Below are 19,302 nucleotides of genomic sequence, written 5' to 3' on the forward strand. Positions count from 1 at the left end.
AGAGGGGAAGAAATGGATATGAGAGACAGTTTTTGCAATACACTTTATTGAAAAGTTTGGGTGTGGGATGAGGGAGAAAAAAATCTAGAGGTAGCTAGGAAGATGATAATATCCTTTCCTGAGCATGGAAAGAAGAGGGCAGGGGTAATATGAGTTCAATTTTGGATGATACTGAGCTTCCACCCTGGTGTGGTAAGAAGGTGACATTCTGCAGCATTGGGAGTAAAGATTTAGACAAGTCGAAGCAAAGCCAGTGTTTTACTAAGTCTTATTTTTCAGTCCTCTTATGCCTACAGTGTTTCCCCCAGAAAAAGACCTAACCGGAAAATAAGCCCTAGCATGATTTTTTCAGGATGACATCCCTTGAACATAAGCCCTGACATGTCTTTTGGAGCAAAAATTCATATAAGACCCGGTCTTATTTTAGGGGAAACACAGTAGGTTCTTTGCCTTTTTGGAAAGTCATCAATTTCTTTGCGATTCTGAAGAAAGCCACTGATTAGCTCCACTTCTGAAAAACAATTTACATATCCCAATATAAAATTGTGTATATGATTTATAGGGTCCCCAAACCCCAGAAGTCCATCCAGGACTTCAGATTGGAGCCCTGCCCTAATTGGTTCCAATCCTGCACTAGTTCCCCGTCTAGGAGTCATTCTTCTGAGTCAGAGATAGTTTGCTAATTATAAATCACTTCCTATTTTAGAAATCCTGATGACTTATGGTCAAATGCTTATGTCCGTCATGCTGATTGAAGAATGGTAATGTTTAATGCTAGGTTAAAGATGGAAGGAAGAATGGAGAAAAAGAGGTCAATTTGCAGCTTTGTGAGTCCTCAGAGCAAGCATTCGTACAGCACATACAGGACAGGACGCAGTGGGACACCTGCAAATGATGCTTGCCTCATTGAACCAGAATCTAGTAAGAAGCATAGAAAAACAAGATAAATGACACCATAAAAAGGCTATCAGCCAAATCCAGAATGTGGGCTATTCTACAGAACAAATGACCTGGTTGCCCTAACAAACTAATAGCACAAAAAATTAAAAGGCAATGCTACAGAATAAAAGAACCTTAAGAAATGGTAGCGATCAAAAGCAATAGGACTCTGTTTGTATAGCGGATAATCTGAGACATTAGAACACATACATAGTGCCATGCAGGGTGTCATACGGGGTCTCTGGTCCCGCTCCCCACATAAGAACACAGGACATGGTGAGGCCAAAAGAAACACCCATGGAGCCATAGATAGGGGAGTCATACCACTATAGTCTCGCTGGCGGCTGGGTTGGAGACACAGGAAGCAGGAGCCACACTATCCGCAACCCGCCATCCACTTCTCTCTGCCAACGAACCCCACTTGCTAGCTGCAATCCGCTCTTGCTAGCTCAGCCACCATCTTCTTGCTAGCCCCCATTTGCTGCTAGCACAGCCACAGCAGTTATATTAGTGGCCAATGGCTCACTGGTTACAGCTGACGGCCAACTAGCCACAGCTGATGGCCATCCAATCACAGTTGATGGCCATTTACTACCTGAGTGAGCACCTTTCCACGTGAGGAAGAGAGCCTGGAAACTGCACTCCTGGCTCTGTCCCCACACTTAGTATTGAATGATATTAAAAATAATTTAGCGAGGCGTAATAATGGTAATACTATAAAAAGAATATATTCTTCAAATAGCCATGCACACTGACGTATTTGTGTGTGTGAGGACACAATATCTGGGATTTGCTTTGAAATAATCCAGAAAAAAATTAAAAGAGGTGAGACATGAAATAAATTTGGCAAAATTGTTGAAACTGAATGATGGACATATGGAGGTTCATTGTACTCTACTTTCTTGTATTTTAAAATTTCCCACAAGTGGAAAAAAAATTGTAAATCATTTTTTAAAAGTGTGGTTCTCAAATCTGGCTGATGATCAGACTCTCCTGGGGAAATTAATAAGAAAGAAAGAAAAAGATTCCAGAAACTTGACAGTCCTGAATCAATCCTCTGTGGGTACATTTGTATTGGGTAGGAAATGTGTCATTTTGCAATTTCCCAGGACATAGGTCACCTCTTCTAAGGTCTGACCTGGGAAGTCTTACACCAGTCTACCTTCCTCCCCATCTCTTTCTCTTTCTTTCCTTTCTCTCTGCTCTTGCCTATCGTTTTCTCTTTCGGTACTTTATGGAGGGTGAGCGCAGGAATCTTCAGAGGAGCACAGGGCCCTCGATCTCACGGGAACGGGCACGGGCAGGCTTTCCCACTCTTCTGCGGGCCTCGGTGTCCTCACTGTTAAACTGATGTCTTACCCTCCCGCAGTGACTGGTTTCACAGAGCCCTCTTCCTGCCCCTGGGTAAGAGACGTGGCTCCTGCTGCCCAGGTACCTTGAAGTTGTTTGGGAGGCGCGGTCTTAGTAGTTGGGCCTTTTCCTTTCATCATTCGTAAATAGTCAACATCAAAATTTGTTCTTCAATAATTTATTTTTTAATATTGGTTTTTTTGAAATTTACAATTACTGAGGAAAACTTGAAGAAATCCAACAGAGTAAACAGAATACTACTAGGGACGACTAAATGTGCAAATTTCAAATGTTTTTTTATAATAAGTATAAATAACTCCATTTTTTTCACATTAAAAATGAGAATATTGATACACACCAACTATTACAATATCAACTTAAAAGAATTACATGAAAACACTGAAGTTTATTTGAAATCTTTAGAAAAAAATTATAAAGATTTATGTCAAGGAAAAGACTTACGATGCCCCAAGTGGAAACCATGTCAAGTAAAGATCATGTAGAATTATAGGTTGCCAATATTTTCTGGTGTTACGTCCAGACCAAAAAAATAAATAAAATGGTAGCCTTTACGTCTGGGGACGTGTTTCCCCTCCTTTTTTTTTTTTTTTCTAGAACAAGTACGACAGTAACACACAGAGAAACTGCAGACCAAGGATAGAAAGACATATCCTCATGGTTATAGGGTTTTGCTGTCCCAATGCTCAGGTGTCACTGGACGCGAGGCCACTGCCCAGCACCGGGACACAGCATGAACACAGCAAATCAAACCATCATCACAGGCCACATCTTTACCTTCTCCAATCTCACCCCTGCTGCTTTCCAACTCATCTCTAAGGAGGTAGGATACTGAGAGGCAAGTATATATTGTGGCTGGGGAGTGGCTCTGGCCAAAGTTTCATTAAGCAGCAGCATGAGATTTTAACACACTGACTACTGACGCCATTCCTTCTCTCCTAGGGAAGGCAATGGAAGTGCGTCAGAGATGCCGACTCCCCCACTGCAGTCAGGAACTTGCCTGGCTCCACATGACCCAAAGCAAATACGTTTTCTCCAGAAGACACTACAGTGTTCTCCACAGAGCAAAAAAAACATCTTCATTTAAATAACCTTTACATTTGTAATAAAATAAATAAAGTGGACTCGACAGACATGAGCCTTTAACAAAGCAGCAGGTTGAGTTCATGAAAGCTGCTGCGTATACAGATGGTGCCCTAACAACAACCAGAAAACAGGTTATTGATATTCTTCTTCTTATATCTCTAGGGCAGCATTTCAACATTAAAGAAAACAAAAAATCCCTCATACCTAAGGGCACATTATATATGTACATATTTTGATGCACACCTCAGTTGAAGTTCACCTCTTTAGAAGTGAAGATGGTGATAACCAAGAGTTGCACATCTTCCCACTAAAATATTCTGATGTTTGCAAGTGCATACGGTAAAGAGCAGCTGGTTTGCTTTTCAGTATGAACTCAGTCTCAGCAGCTTCAGAATCAGTCCATGGGAAAAGAACGAGTCAGGGAAAAACCACTAACTACTGAAAATCTCTGTTTTCCCTGAGCCTCCTGAGCTTCTTGCGAGGGCCTGTGGGCCACACGAATTCAGCTCCCCGTCTCTGAGCAATGCCAATGGAGGGCAGGTGGAGTGGCTCTGACTGTGTGTCTTTTCCCTCTTCTCGAAGGATGATGACGCAGTCCTGGCACGCATCCCAAGTCCATAAAGTTCTGGGCCTTCCCCTCAGAGAGGAGCAACGGCCCGGGGCTGAATCCAACACCATTTGCTGCCAGTCACAGCTTTGCTTGAAGGCCACCTGGGAATGTCCCCTGGTTACCAAATTCAAGGCCATGACCCAGAGCTTATCTTTCCTCTCCTGCTCAAAGACACCGTCCAGCCTACTGTTGCTGGGACTGAGCCTCCAGTGGCATCCAGAGGGTTTTGAGCATAGCACCATGTTGGCGACCGGCTGCAGCTGGCTCACCTGTCTCCGGTTAGCCGTACATCTGCTTGAACTGAAAGCACTCATTGCAGTAGCCGTTGCACTTGATGTTGCCAAAGTGATCGCAGGCGGGGGCCCGGCAGCGCTGCTTGGGGGGCTCTTCGGGAGCCGGCTCGGCCCGGTGCCGGCACTCCATGCAGAGCTCCTCACTGCGGCAGGCCAGGATGTTCTTGCAGGAGGCCCGGGCGCACTTGGGCCTGGAGGCGCTCTGCGTGGTTCGAGGCATGTCTCTGCGCTGGCTCATTCTCTGAGGGGAGAGAGCAGAGAGAATTATGGCTCACAGGTCTCAGGGGGTGCACAATGTGGATGCTCCAAAGAGCTCTGTGGGGTGAAGAGCAGCGGCCTGACCAAGGGAACCGCAATTGATGAACAGGAGTTCTCCGAGGACTTCCCTTCCAATCCCACAAAAGGAGACCTGGCCCCAGGGAGGCCAACGGAACCCCCAATTCTAACACGGAAGCTACCAATGCTGGCCCAGCTCGCTTCCCTTTGGACTGATAAGCAGCCCTTATTTATTTAGACAGATTCCCCACTGTTCTGTAAACAACAGGAGAGGCGTCCATCAATCAGATGGCATTAAGTGGCAGCTCTGGACGCTCTGTCCCCTCCTCCTGTCTTCTCTTGATAAAGGATCAGTAAGAAAGTCTGCTGGCCACTTAGGTGTCTGTGCTACTACTACAAATCCAAGCAGTCTCTGGTCGCCATCTGGCTTTGGGAGGCTTCTGAAAAAGTGTGACTCTACAGCTTATTTTATTGGCTTTTTAAAATGAATTCTAAAGTATACTTAGGCCATTTAAATCAACAGTAGTTGCTACACTTCCAACCCCAGCACCACAGGTGCTTCTTCCCCAGGTTCTTCCCTGGAACTCAGCAAGGAGGAAAGGATGCTGATCACAGTCGGTCGGAAGAAACTGCTCCAGCGAGGAGGAGTGCCTCCCAGGAGAGGGCAGAGTACCTCGAAATGTCTTACCAGTTGCTCTTCAGTCCTTTTTGCTTCACGAAGTCTCTGATTTTGAGCTTCAATGAAACACTTCTGACAGTATCCTTCAAACGCGGTGCTTCCCAGGGTGCCACATTCCCTTCCTAGGCAGGGGACCGCATTCTGGAACCTGGAGGCTGTGGGACTGGCTTTCCCCGAGGCAGCAACAAAATCTAGAAGAGAGATGATGCTAATCAGTACCACATATGGGTCACCGAGCAGAGTGACAATGACATGAGAGACATACAGGTTCCAAATACCAGCCTTCTCTCTTCTCTTCTCTCTCTCTCTCTCTCTCTCTCTCTCTCTCTATATATATATATATATATATATATGTATATATATATATATATATATATACACACACACACACACACACACACACACACACACACACACGACGCCAAAAAATGTATAAAAAAGTATATATAAGAAAGGAAAACTGTATTGAAATTGTAATACTCAATATATACTGATAACAAAAGATGAATACAAGTCTTGTTTGAGTTCTGCAATTACAAGAGGTGCTCAGAGGGGTTACCATCAGCGTCCAGACACTTTTGATTATGGTCAACTACTGCTTGAGCAACATTGACCAAAGTGTCCAATTGTATATGTTTTTTTGGTACCCCTGGGGTGTGTGTGTGTGTGTGTGTGTGTGTGTGTGTGTGTCCTTTTATAATTTTCAATTGAAAATTGGAACATCTCTCACTTTTGAACATGCCACACTGGTCAGTCACAGGAACAGAACAGAGACACATTAACTGCCCATCCATCTTTCAGATTAGAGATTTCTAAAACCACAAATGTTTCCTTACAATGTCAGTGGAGACTTCCTCTCTCCAACTGCTGCTCTTCAGATTTTGAGTTTTCTCTATTACACCAAAGTTTCAAAAGAAGTCTAAACTCTATAAAGGCAACAGCAAATGACTTATGGAAACAAATTCTATGAACTCTATCTACAGGGAACTTTCGGGGTTTGGAACATGGTATTCTGTGCCTTTTGCTTCTATGTTCGGCTGGCAGAGCCGCTGTGACTGTCCCTCTGATATTTTACCCCACTGCCCAGAGGGGATCCTTTCTGGAAGTTCAAGGAAGAAAACCTGTTCTAGACAGGGATTTCGAAACAAGTTAGGAAATCCATCATTTCACTCACATTTATTTTCTCTGTACTCGAAGAAACACAGCGTGCAAAAGCCCTGGTTTTCTGGAGTCCCAAAAAACGTGCAGCCAGCTTTTCTGCAATTGTTTGTCCCTATCCTGTCCCCGGGAGTCCTTGCGGCCTGAGAGAGGCAGCCAGAGGGGACCTCACTCCCAGCTCTGTGACAAGAATGTGGGGAGAGACTCTGGAAGAGCTGCGACGGGTCCGACTTGGACCTCTGATGGCAGGAAGGAGGGATGCTGGAGCTGAGGTTCGAGGAGGACTCTGTCGTAGTCCTTTTGAAGCAAGTACTGCAGATCCCATTAAATGTCCTGGTGACATCCTGGAGGCAGGCTCGGCACTTACCAGGATCTAAATGCCTCTTGTCCGAGATGTGGCCCACATTCAGTTGCCGGGCATTGTGGCAACGCTCACAGAATCCATTGTGCTGCACGTTCAATGTGAAAGGGCAGTTAGGGCTCCTGCACTTCATAGCGGTGGTCTCGCTGAACAGGAAAAGGCTGGGCGCTGTTGGAGGGGCCGAATGAGGCCCCCCAGCAGGCTCCTCTGGGCCCCAGGCCATGGGCTCGTAGGCCTCGCCTCTAGAGGCGCCAAGCATCACGTCAGGGCCCTGCTTGCAGTTCAGCTTGGGGGATTTGTTTGGCTTCTTTTGCCGCCTCTCTGCGCATTCATGGCACCAGGGCTGGGTGTTCACGGACATGAAGAAAGGGCAGTTGGGTGTTTCACATTTTACATCCATGAGAGAAAGCTGGGGAACAGAAGGTTCCAAAGGATTCTGAGCGTGCAGCTCTCTCCGCCCCTGCTCTTTGTTCTCCTGCCACTTCTTGTATTCGTGCTGGACAAGTTCAAAGTAATCATCTACCAGGTTGATTTCTTTTGGTAAGTTAGCTTCATCCAACCTGAAGAATAAAAAAAACAATATGAGATCAGACACACACACAGTTCTCCATCATTAGCTCACAGAGCAAACTGGCACCGTGTGGATTCAGGCAGTAACTTTATAACCAGTCATTGAAATGCAGGCCTATCACGAAGAGTTTGCACCTCCCACAAAACATGGTCTAGTACTTCATGATTTCAAAAATCCCGGTCTTCTCTAATCAATCTTGGTCCACCCAAAGTTATGGATAATTCTAAAGAAAGGGCTACTCTGGGGCTGCCTCTACACTTAATGACTCTATTCTGCTTTTAAAAAGTCACTTCTACTTTCTAACTCCTCAGAGATAACTGTGTAGTTCTTTTGGGACTAGTCTACTCTATGGTACAAACTACTTTGGAACTTTGTGTTCTGCATTTTGCTGTTATTTTAAACTGATGCCTGGTCTGTGTTAGAGTTAACTGTCATGAGCAGTAACTAAGAGGCAGACACACCCTCAGGTATTATTTATTTCTGACTCTGTAAGTTGTTGCTCTCCACTTTGGGAAACTGATTCTCTTACGCCTTCATGGTCATCTCTTTGTGCATTTCAAGTTCTAAGACCTAGGCATCTGTTTGACATAAAGCAAGTGTTTAAAATCTGGACACCTGTGCACTGTGCACTCTGGGTGATTCCTCCCCTTTCCTTGTGGTGAAATCATACGGCTACCACATAAACACATTCTGCAACCCAGTCTGTGTCTGGGGTGTCCGTCCTTACCAAGAAGCCAAGGAAAGAAGACTTTTGTTTCTAAGAATTCTCCCTTGCTAGTCTAGTACTAGGACAATTAAGAAAAACAACTGTCCTTAACATAAAGACATTTTTAAAAGCCACAATTCTGATTCTCAGCATTCCAGATGTGCAAGAAAATCATGATGGATAAATTACGTGCTCCCATTTGAAACCAAAGACTGTGATCCTCTTTGACTTGTACACAAACCTCTGAATCTGTTTCACATTGGAAGAAACTGGCTTTAAATGACTTTACTGTTGAGCTTTGGGGTGGCAGCAGCGTATGTGACTGAATTAAAAACAGCTGAATTCAAGACAAAGGCTAGAGCTCAAATTAAAGTGCTTACTTTGCAGCATTAATCAAATGGGTGGTGCCGTGGTCCCAGCCTTGGACTGGGATTTCTATCACCATCAAGTACTCTTTCAAGAGCTTCTCCTTCATCTCATGTTCAGGATTTGTCAAAAAGTGAACTTTTAAGTCTTCAAATTTTCCTCGCTCTCTGTTAACAAGTGGAACAGCTCGGATTTCTGAGGGGGAAAAAATAACACATAAGCCAAATATGATTCTACTAAATGAGACTGTGTGTGAGGCTGCATAGGTATATAATGATTAAAATTTGAATATGCAGAAAGGATACAATAGAGTGGAAAAGTATTATCTAGCCACAAACTCAAATGCGGAAACAAACTGCACAAAACTCTAATATAAAATGCATTGTTTCCAGGAAGCTCGCAGAATATTAAGCAGCCTGGAGGCAGTGGATCTTATAGGTTAAATTCCCACACTTCAGACTCAGGCTGATCTGATTCGAACGCTGACTTTGCCACTTTCAAATCTGTGACATTAGGCAAGTTGTTTAACCTCTCTGAGTTTCAGGAGCCTTATCTGTAAAATAAGGCTACCAATGCTTGCAGCTCATAGGGATGCTGTGAGGATGAAATAAAACAATGTATCTACAACACTTACAAAGTGCCTATTGCACATTAAGCCATTACAGTAAGAGCTAATCTGACAGACATCTACCTGCTTCGTGCCAGGCACTGTAGTAAGGGCTCTGTGTGCCTTAGTTTTCATGTATTAACAGAAATGGTAGTAGCAAGATGTATACATATAGCTTCTATTTGCAAGTAACATGCTGAAAGTACTTTGCAAGCCATACACAAAAAGGTAGGGGGTATCATGACTACTTCTATTGCATTACTGTTACCAACCAAGCAAATAACAGATTACTGCTTTTAAAGACAAATAATACACGTCAACGAGACAATTTCAATGAGGACCAAAAGAGCAAACGCTGACGTTTGGTGGGAACAGGGTGTGCCGCTATCTACCAGCAGTTACAAATGTGCATTGATGCTCAGTTTTCTCACCAGGCCCACTGTCCTTCAGGGTTACCAGGGGTACAAAGTGTTGGCTGTCATAGCCGAGAACGATGGGGTATCTGTAGCATTCCTGGGCAGGCCAATGGAGAGGCAAGTAAATTCCGCCCACCTTCAAAGGAGCGAAATTGGAACCCGATTCCAAACTTCTCAGCATTTTGTCTGTTGAAGGAAAGAGACAGAAAAAAATAAGGCCCTCAGGTGACTTTCATCCAATCCCACGGAGCTACTGTTGCCTGTAACTTTGGCAGCTGGGTTTTTCCTAAGAGCTGAAGCATGAGAGCTGAAAGGCACTTCAATACAGATAAACGATCTGTGGGAATCTCACCTGCAACGACAATGATCGGCCTTCTGAGGATGTTGCAAAGGACAAATATGTGTATTTCTTCCAGTGAATTATACTGAAGGCCACTTCGGGCTCCTGGGGTGTCTGTGGATGCCATTTTGATAAGGTTGTCCCACTCATCAGTCCAATTCTAAAGGGGGAGGGGTAAAGAGGAATAAAAATCGTGGAATGTACTTTGCATTAAAAAAAAAATCATTCTGAGTTCATGCTAGAGTTATTCATTTATATAACTCAGCCTACTTTTCCCCTTCCTGGAAATCATCATTCAAATGATCACCCTTTTTTCCCCATTTTGGTTTTCTTCCTTTACTTTTTTCCACTACAAGGCCAAAGTGGGGGAGGACGGGGACAGCACCTGCTTTCAAAAAAATCCCTGATGAGGCATAACATTGAAGCCCCTCATCCAAATGTACACAAAAATCCCAAACTTGTGACTGAGAATGGTGAGGTCTGAATTTGACTGGCTGGCTCAGTACAGCATGCAAAGGACAATCAAACTGAAAACCAACCAACACGTCACAGGGAAGGCCATGAACAGAATGATCAAGCTAAAATAAAGACATACACAGCTGGGACTCTGCTGCCCTGAAGCCTCCCAGGAGGGATAAAAGCCTCCAGTTCATCCTGCAGGAGGTTTCTGGTGTTTTCCGTTGACTACGCTTTGCTTAGCCAAGTTCATGTGACTTAGTACATCATACACTGCTGAGAGCAGGGGCTGGCCTGAGGTACCCTCCCCCCACCATGATGCCGTGTCCATAGATGCTTAATGGGGGAGCAAAACATACCCGAGTGTCATAGCAAAGCCCCGTTTCCACAAATTCCTGAGATTTAACAGACTCCAGCTGCCAGCGGAATTCAAAGTTGCGTGTGTCCGTCTCCTTGAGAGTGCTGAAGAGCGCCTTCCTCAGGACCAGGTCTGTGTCCTGAACCCCCCACATGTACTGAGAAGCAGCATGCATCAGGCAGTTTCCATCACCTGAGGACACAAGGGAAGCAAATTCAAGCAATCCACATCCAAGGCCTAGCACAGGATCTCAGAATAAATGAGCCCTACTGCTATCATGGGAGACACAAGAAAGCTCGCAGCAATGCAAATGGTTGAATTTCTCAGTCAAAGGGCCCACTGATACCATTTCACAAGGTGATTGCAGCTTTAAGGGAAAAAAAAATCATTCTTGTCACTCTTATTTTTAGTGACTGAGACCAACAGAGCACAGGAACCAGGGACAGACAATCATGGGACATTGGTTCCAACCCAGCTCTGCCCTGACTCGTTTAGGTGACCTTGGGGGAAATTCCTCCACCTCTCTGATTATTTTTCCTCTTTGTGAAATGAGGGCATTGGATTATGATCTGTGAAGTCTGTCCCTTTCCAACATGCCTTGATGCTCTGGCTAAGACACTGACACGATTGCTCTCTGACTCGAAGAGAGAACACACAGGGAACATGCACAAACCAGGAAGCCGGCTTGGCTCCATTGCTAGACAAGCACGGTCTGGCTATGACTCAGTGGTAAATGACCTGACCATTCCACTGCAGCCTTCGGGGCCTGGGAGTTTCCTCTACTGGTTTGTAAGTGGGATTGAGAACACAGAATTACCACCTGCCTGCCCGCCCATCACTGCCTCCTCGCCCTCCCACAAATGCTGTATGTGAACCTGTTTGTTAGAAATCACAGAGTCCTTCTTAAAAGTTCAAGAGTGACTGGATGTCTATATTTGAAAATAACTCAGTGTTTAGAGCTGGCATTTAAGAATTTTGAGCCTTTTGAACAAAACACAGTTCTAATTTTATTCCATTCATTTGTTACTTTGATAGGTTAAAATCCACAATTTAAGGGACTGCACGTATTCCAACCTGCAAACAATTAACATTTTGGTGGAATGTTTAATAAACCCAAAAAACTGAATTTCTTAATCTCTTTTGGCAAGTGCACAATTGTTATTTATTTATTTATTTTTTTGCTGTTTCCATCTATTTTTATTATGGCAGGAGCTTGCACAATTGTTTCTAAAAAGAAAAGTTCAACTGTTTTCTTTCTTATAAGTAAGTCAATAAAGCTATTTGAAATTTTACCAAATTTTAATTATAGTCAAACTGTAATAAAACAACAAAAACCCTCAAAAACACATCCATAGCCAGTATCCCTTCAATGTACACCTACAAAAACTAGCTAAATAAGTACTCAAACAAATGAACGAAAAAGATCACCCAAGCAGTGTGTCTTGGCAGAAGTGTAGCAACGACTGCATTCTGTTGAAATTTCCCCTTTGCAAAATCTAGAGCAAAGATAAGGCTTTTTTTCTTCTTCTTGTGCTTACTTTCAGTTCTTTATTGAGATGCACCAGTATAAAATTCCCTAAGTAACATCTGGAATTCCCCAGTGCTAAGTTATTTGACTAGCAATTGAGCAACAGCTATTGTACTTTTTGTTCTGGTGTGTAGACATTTAAACTGCGAAGTGCACCCTGGACTTTCCAAGTGGGTGTGGTCAGGGTGAGCTGGAATAGGGCTACTCATTATACAAGTGAAATCGCTGCAGCCAATAGATGCTGGAATTTTTCACACGAAGTTTCAATTTTATGCCACCTACTCCCTTCCTCATTCACCGCAGTCTCATATCCTCAAATGCAAACTTGTGAATCACCCCCTCCCCAGACCACTGACTTTGTAGAATCCTCCTATAGGTGGAAGGCTTAAAAAGAAACGGTGCCAATAAAAATCTGAGGAAAAGTCATTAGTTTCCCCCCACCCCGCCCCTAAATATCTTTCTTCCTTTTCCAGAATTTTAAGAAATTTTCTGGCAAGTGGGAAAGGAAAAGGATTCTGAGCCTAAATATCCCTATTTCCAGAAACTGTTATCAAAATGCACTGGCCTTTGTAGTTTTCTTTGTAGGGTGAATCCTTGTTGATTTAAATGACAAATCTTTGCAAAACAAGTATTTACTCTTTATATTCCATTTGTTTCTTAAGGAAATAAAGCAAGTGAAACTTAAAATGTCAGTTAATGCTGTTCGGAATAATAAGGTTTTTCCCCTTTCTACCACTTTTCTAATTTGGCAGAATCTCTTTGTTTCCAACTCTCCCGAAGTTGACTCCATCCCTTTTTTGTAACAAAAAGGGAGAGAGTGAAAACCACAAACTGTCAGGAATATAAACCCCTTGATGATGACTTCACATAATTATCTACTTCTATGTATCACTTGATTTAGTGCCAAGAACAATGGAAACACTAGCTATCCCCATTTCTTTTTTTTTTTCCTATCTGCATCTAAGCATCAATACTTCAAAAAATATAAGCAAGACGTAGAGCTGATGCACAAGAACCCCAGGCCCAAAGCAAGAAAACACGTCCCTCAAACACACCAAGTTACCCAAGTCAAAAATGGCCACAGTTACTGTACCAATGAAGTTACTTCAGTTCATGCTCCTATCATGTCATTGTCAGGCAGGACTTTCTGCACCTGGATGTAGGTATTATTTCAATTGGGATGGTTTAGGATTGTCACTGATCTAAGGACCTGATATTTCTGCCCTTACCTAGACTCCAAGCATTCAACTGATCTCGAACAGTCTACTCGCTTCTTGTGATAATTAGCTGTATCTATAAAGCAGAATTTTGTATCTGCCTGAAACAGTATGCTCGGATGTTTCTGTGATGTGCATACTCTTGCTCAAAGGAAATAATTAAAAAACAAAACAGTAAAGCTTAGAACAGGAAACAACTACTAGTGGTAACGGGCCATTGGGCAGATAGGCACAGACATCAGCAAGAAATGCAGTACTAGCCCTAAAAATAACAAAGTACAGGGCTAAAATCAGTGCTAAAAATCTCAACTATCTTGCTAGTTCATATCATGGGACCATAAACAACAGAACCTAGATAAGGGAGGAGTAGACAACAGGAGCCCCTCTTTTTTCCAACAGCCGTCCACTGGTTAACCCATAAAATGCCATCAATTTAATAAGTTCAAGGCCATGGTCACAAGCATCTTCTAATGATAGTGGGAAACAACAGTAATACCAGTTTTCACACCAGGCTTTCCTTTTGAACTTAAAGCCTTTTAGCATTTCCGTTACTGGCCAGGGAAGGGTATTTTACAGATGATTAAACAGTCCCAAGAAATACTTACATAAATCACCTAACAGGGGCATGGTGTTTAGAAATGCATTCCCAAAGCCTTGATGCTCTCTGCTTTCTAATATATACAATTCGAAAATATCCTTAATGAGAATATTCACAGAACAAGCTTGCTTTCATCAAATGCCCCCAAAGATTTTCTATACTAAGATGTCTATGGCCTCAAGAGATCTGAGTTTGGGCTAGTTCTATTCAAATTAAATGAATGGAGACCCAGCAGTGTGGAAGCCACCCCACCCCAACCCACCCACCCCCAACCCCCTAGACAAAAGCTTGTCTTACCATTTGTTTTCAGGGCCACAAGCTTCCTGACTTCTCGACACCAGTTGAGCTTCTTCTTGTTTTCCAGGGAGCCCTGGATGTTTCTGTCAATGAGGGCTTTTTGGATGATCTCCCGAAATTGTGGACAAAACTGGCAAGTTCTGAACATTTCCAGTGTGTATCGGTGCATGGATTTAAAATGATAAATGATCCCATTGGTAGGTTTAAAAATATCTTCTGGAGTCCTCTCTCTGATCTTCACAGCTTTCCGCATATTGCTCAAATACAAAGCCAGAGGAAGGAGTTGTTCAGCCATCCTGCCCCACAACACCTGAAGAGAAGGGGAAAAAGCCATTCCGTTAGCTTGACTTTGGTACTACTCCTATATACCTGCCTGCAGGAAACCCCAGTGTTTGATCTTCTCATTACCCTAATCTGTAGGCAAAAGATCTTAGTCACCTCTACTCCCAGGATACTAGCTGGCCCCAAAGATTAACTCACACTGGACTGTTTTAAGTTACATCACTCTTAAAGATTAGTCTAAACAAGAGAAGGAAGGCGGAGAGTGGGTATTGAGGAGGAGGGGAATAACCCTGTACTGGAAAGACAGTAAATATTTTGTGAAAAATCCTGCAATTTTATGCTGTCCCACAGGCATCTGATTATAGAGTTTCCTCGTTAGCCCCAAAGAGAAATATTTATAAGGCGTTTATTTAGAAAATGTATACTATTTATAAAGTTATAACTGAATGTTTTATAACCAACGCAAAAGCCTATTTCCAGCAAGATGCTTTGCAATTTTAAGAGCAAACAATCAGCAGTTTTCGAACCTCTCCACTGAATTTTACAACATCAGAATAAGAAGTAGAATAATAACAGTAATAGAATAATTACTACACGTCTAAGAGCAGACATTGGAGCTCAATTACTTTGATGCAACTGCCAACCAAATTTTATCATGCGTGGTACCAATACTCAGATATATTTCCCACCCTGTCTTCACCCTGAAATCTTCAAACATAATCAACTGGTGGAAGGAAATGAAAGTCTGGAAACAAAAGAGGAAAGAAATTTCAGCAAGGGACACATGTAGGGGAGGGGGACAAAACCAGCATCCACAACCCATGCCAACAGTGTGGAATGATGTGAACGGACGTAACGTGGGATCTTTGCAGTGGGAAGCTGTGTGGAGAGCCAGCTGTCTCAATCATTGGCCATTAGTAGGGTGCATCGCTATATATCCTAATTTCTAAGATAAAGATGGTTTCAGAGTATGAAGATACTCCCTAGAAGTTTCCTGCATCATGCTATTTGCCAGGGCCAAGCCTCTAGTTGAGAAAGAAGTTAAACCAATATAAATGAGAGAAGAAACCTAGATATTAGGGAAGCCACTCCTAAGTGGGTCTAGGTTCTCTTAAAACCATTGATAAGGCGATCTGGATTCTTGTGGCCCACTCAATGGCGAGAGTTGGACTAGATGACCCCAAGAATGCTCCTGAGGAATTTTCTGGTAGTAGCTTTGGGTCAGGATCCCTAATCTGATTGCCAGTGCAGGTCTGGAGAAGTCATTCTCTGGGTAAGATATTAATCTCTCCTTTGATGTCAACCATTGCCTGCAGGTAGAATTAGGCCAAATTATAGCAGGACCACAAACACAATGAAGGGACAAAAATACCACACATACTTCCCCTTTGTGGCATAGCAAAAGTCTCTCTTATGATGTCATCCATTTGTCCATCCGTCACTTAACAAGCACTGTCTGGCCATCTATTGAAGGTTGTGCTTGACTCGGGGGCTAAAAATCCAAGACAACCTTCCTTACTCCCCAACTTGAAGTCACCCAAGCATCTTAGTCTGCAGCTCAGGTAACAGAAGTACAGGTCATGCTCCGGTCCCACAATCTCCAGGAGCAGAGCTTTGCCTTGAAACCAGGTCTTCCAACACCTGCCCCTTGCTATTCTCACAGCACCATACCTGTGGTTGCAATGCCTGCCTTTCCAGATGGAAAAGGACGGGCAATAGGAAGATTTTAAACAAGCTAGGTGCAGGAGTTTTGCTTTTCTAACTCTTCTATTATTTTCTTTTGCACCTAAAGATCTTTCAAATAGTGAGAGCTGTAAACCATGCAAGACATGCGAAGGTCAATATTCAACAGCCCGGTGTCATCTCATTCACAGGTTTAGCCTCGCACTGCCTGCAGAATTGCCTCCTTAAAAGAAATCAAAACCCACTGTCCAAAGTACCCCTTACTTAGATTTCTCCACACTTAAGATTCAAGAATAAATTTGACTGACCTATGATTGCGATGTCCTTATACGCAACGGCATACAAGATGGCCCTTCACTTTTAAGTTTCTTTTACCTCACTAACTTTTTATCAACAAATACCTCATGGAATCTTTGGAAAATATTCAAAAATTGTACAGAGAATTGCAAGAATGAAAGAAGCACCTTAGACAATGAGAATGGAGCCATGACTGGATGCTCAATAACCTGGGCCATTAGGGCTGTGGTCCAGAAGACTCTTTAATGAACAAGCGTGCTCCCAAAATGCTGCCTTGAGACACTTGACCAGACCGGCTTTCCCAGGAAAGATCAGAGGCACGGAGAACTGAAAACAAAGCCGTCTCCAAGAGAGCTGAGCTCCTTCCTTACTTAATACCACTGCTTTCCTGAGAGGCCAGGTGGCAGGATGTGGGACGACCCGAGCTGACAAAGACTGTCTGCCTGTGAGGTAGGGGCTGGGGCAGGGGCGTGCAGACCGCTCTACACTGGAGCCCCCAAAAGGCAGGCCAACGACTCACTTCTACATGCACTCTTCTGTTACACTGCTGCAACTGAAAACTATGGACCTCCTCCCCTGACTCCCCAGCCAACCCCTGCATAGAACTCTTTGGAGTGTCTGCAAGCTGTCCCTGGAAAGGTTGGCTGAGTGAGCCCTCCAGCCTCACCGGGATTTGTTGCCCAAGCCACACCGCTGTTGCACTGGTCGTGCACAATCTGGGAAGAAGCCACAGCATTCTGCAAGGTCTACGTGGCTATGAGCTTGCAGCTCTTGGTTCCAAAAAAGACACGAAAAGGAGTAGAACACCAACGACCCCCCGACCAAACAGCCACGGGGGCGACTCTCCACCAGTCAGCTGCAGTGTAAATGCTCTGCAGAATCTGAAAGGAATAGCTGGCTGGAGGAAACCACGGCTGTCACCTTAACATCTGGCGCGGCAACCTCAACTCCCAGCATTCCAAAACCTACCCAATGAGCATAAACGGCCAACACACTGCCCTCCAGGACCGCTGCAAAACCAATGCCAAGTCGACGGGTCCAGCCCACAAGTCACTGCCAAAAGCGCATCCGCAACCCGTGCCCCGAGGAGCCCCGGGCAGACTGCACCGGGATGCAGCGGTTACCTCTCCCGGCGCCCGATCCTCTCTCGAAGTCCCAAGTGCCAGGTCAGCACAGGCGAACGCCGCAGGCCGTGGTTGTGGTCGGGGTCGGAGCCGGGTGGAAGCGGAGCCCCATGGACGCCCGGGCTCCGGACTCGCTCGCGGGCTGGGCCGGCCGGGGGTGTGGATCGCGCCGGTGCCGCCGCTGCCGCAGGTCTCCCGCGGCCTCTCTTGCCGCTCCGCCCCCGCGGGCTCTGAGCACTCAGCACTTGGCCCGCCGCGAAGGCTGCAGACTGCCAGTTCTCTTTTTTCCCTTTCTGTTTTACCGCCGCGGCCAGGCCAGCCGGGGATTTCCGAAACCCAGGGACTTTCCACGCGGCGGGTCACGTGACCTGCAATGTCGCGGGTTGGCTCGCAGCCGCGCAGCGGTCCCGCCGCAGAGGGGCGCCGTGCACCGCCCGCCGCGCCGCCCCGCCCCGCCCCGCCCCGCCCGCCGCCCGAGAAACTCCTGCGCCCCCCCCCCCCCCGGGGTGTCCCCGCGTGAGTCACCTGGGCATTTCGGAAGCTGAACCCAACGTCACATCCATGTGGAAATCGCGGTGATGGGAACTGTACATGAAGTAGGTTTTTTTTCAGTCGTTCTGAAGAAAAGCAGCTGTGGAGAACGAGGGAAAAATAAAAAAAGAAAACCCTAAAAACCACCCCGGTGTCCGGGACCTCAGGCCTCGGGCGGGTTTGAACAGCTTGGGCTGTGTACGTGATGAATTCGTAGGGGAGCGCCGGACTCTAGGCCCCCGCGGGGATTTCGAGAAAAAGAAACAGTCACGCTTGCTCCCTTACCACCTGCGTCCCTGTCAGCCAGGGTCCCCAGGCTGATGGCATGCAAGTCTGAGGTGACAGACCTCCTGGCCCTGCAGCCTTAAAATTCGCAGGAACCAGGCAGGTCTTAGATAAAATTAGGAATCTGAACAACTACCAACCAACCCCATCCCGCACTTGATTGATTTCGCCTTGTCCATTTCTACACACCACGTGTACAGGTGGCCTCACATTCAGGTGGCTTTTCACTTCTAGTCCATTACTGTTCCTGCTATGTCCCCCTAAAACCTTAGTAGGAGTCTTTTTAGATGTCCTGATAAGCACGTCCAAGGTGCCAGTGGGGTAATTACTCCCCCTCCCCTCCCTTATTAAATAGTGTGATAACCCATGGTCTTAATCCAGAGCGTGTCCTGTGGAAATAGGTGTGAGCCCCCTGGGCAGTGGAAGTGCATGAGGGAGGGTATTAGGCCCTTTACCACCCTGTTGGCCCATTTCCTAGAATGGCTAGACTAGACCTAGATTGAAATATTCTGTACCGTTGTCCCCTTACAGACTTCAGCATACTTCACGGGCATGTTTCGCACTATTTGAATTAGAAAAACCTGCTCCTTTCTCCAGTAAGGACCATTCCCATCTGCAGAGACTGGGAATGAGGCTGGGTGGAGGCTGGTACTGTTTTGGCAAAGGGAGACTTAGAGCAGAGCCTCAGTAATGGTCAGGGTCCCAAACCTGGTGCTGGTCATTTGATGGCTGGAATTTTTTTCAAATCCAAATCTTCTGGTATTTGCTCTCTTCTTGGTTCACAAATGTTTTTAGCTGCCAACACTCAAAACAATGGATTGTCAAGCTAGTATCATCATCATCATCATCGTCATCATGTTTGTCAAGTCC

General features: G+C 45.0%; 1 protein-coding gene across 2 annotated transcripts; it reads right to left on the reverse strand.

Moving 5' to 3' along the window:
• Nucleotides 1–2,451: 2,451 nt before the first annotated feature.
• Nucleotides 2,452–18,071, reverse strand: TNFAIP3 (TNF alpha induced protein 3). 2 transcript variants are annotated; one of them, XM_019732785.3, is made up of 9 exons: nucleotides 17,617–18,071; nucleotides 14,231–14,540; nucleotides 10,592–10,782; nucleotides 9,789–9,936; nucleotides 9,452–9,622; nucleotides 8,428–8,608; nucleotides 6,426–7,330; nucleotides 5,261–5,442; nucleotides 2,452–4,537 (listed from the first exon to the last, which is right to left on the reverse strand). In XM_019732785.3, the coding sequence occupies exons 2-9, from the start codon at nucleotides 14,523–14,525 to the stop codon at nucleotides 4,283–4,285; spliced, it is 2,328 nt and encodes a 775-aa protein (XP_019588344.1). In that variant the 5' UTR covers nucleotides 14,526–14,540; nucleotides 17,617–18,071; the 3' UTR covers nucleotides 2,452–4,282. The 2 variants fall into 2 exon arrangements, with proteins under 2 accessions (XP_019588344.1, XP_019588345.1); XM_019732786.3 differs by having other exon boundaries at nucleotides 2,886–4,537; nucleotides 6,777–7,330.
• Between the last annotated feature and the right edge of the window lie 1,231 nt (nucleotides 18,072–19,302).

Source organism: Rhinolophus sinicus, chromosome 2, assembly GCF_057876585.1.
Source record: "Rhinolophus sinicus isolate RSI-liver-muscle chromosome 2, RSI-T2T, whole genome shotgun sequence".
In the NCBI taxonomy this organism is placed as follows: Eukaryota; Metazoa; Chordata; class Mammalia; order Chiroptera; family Rhinolophidae; genus Rhinolophus; species Rhinolophus sinicus.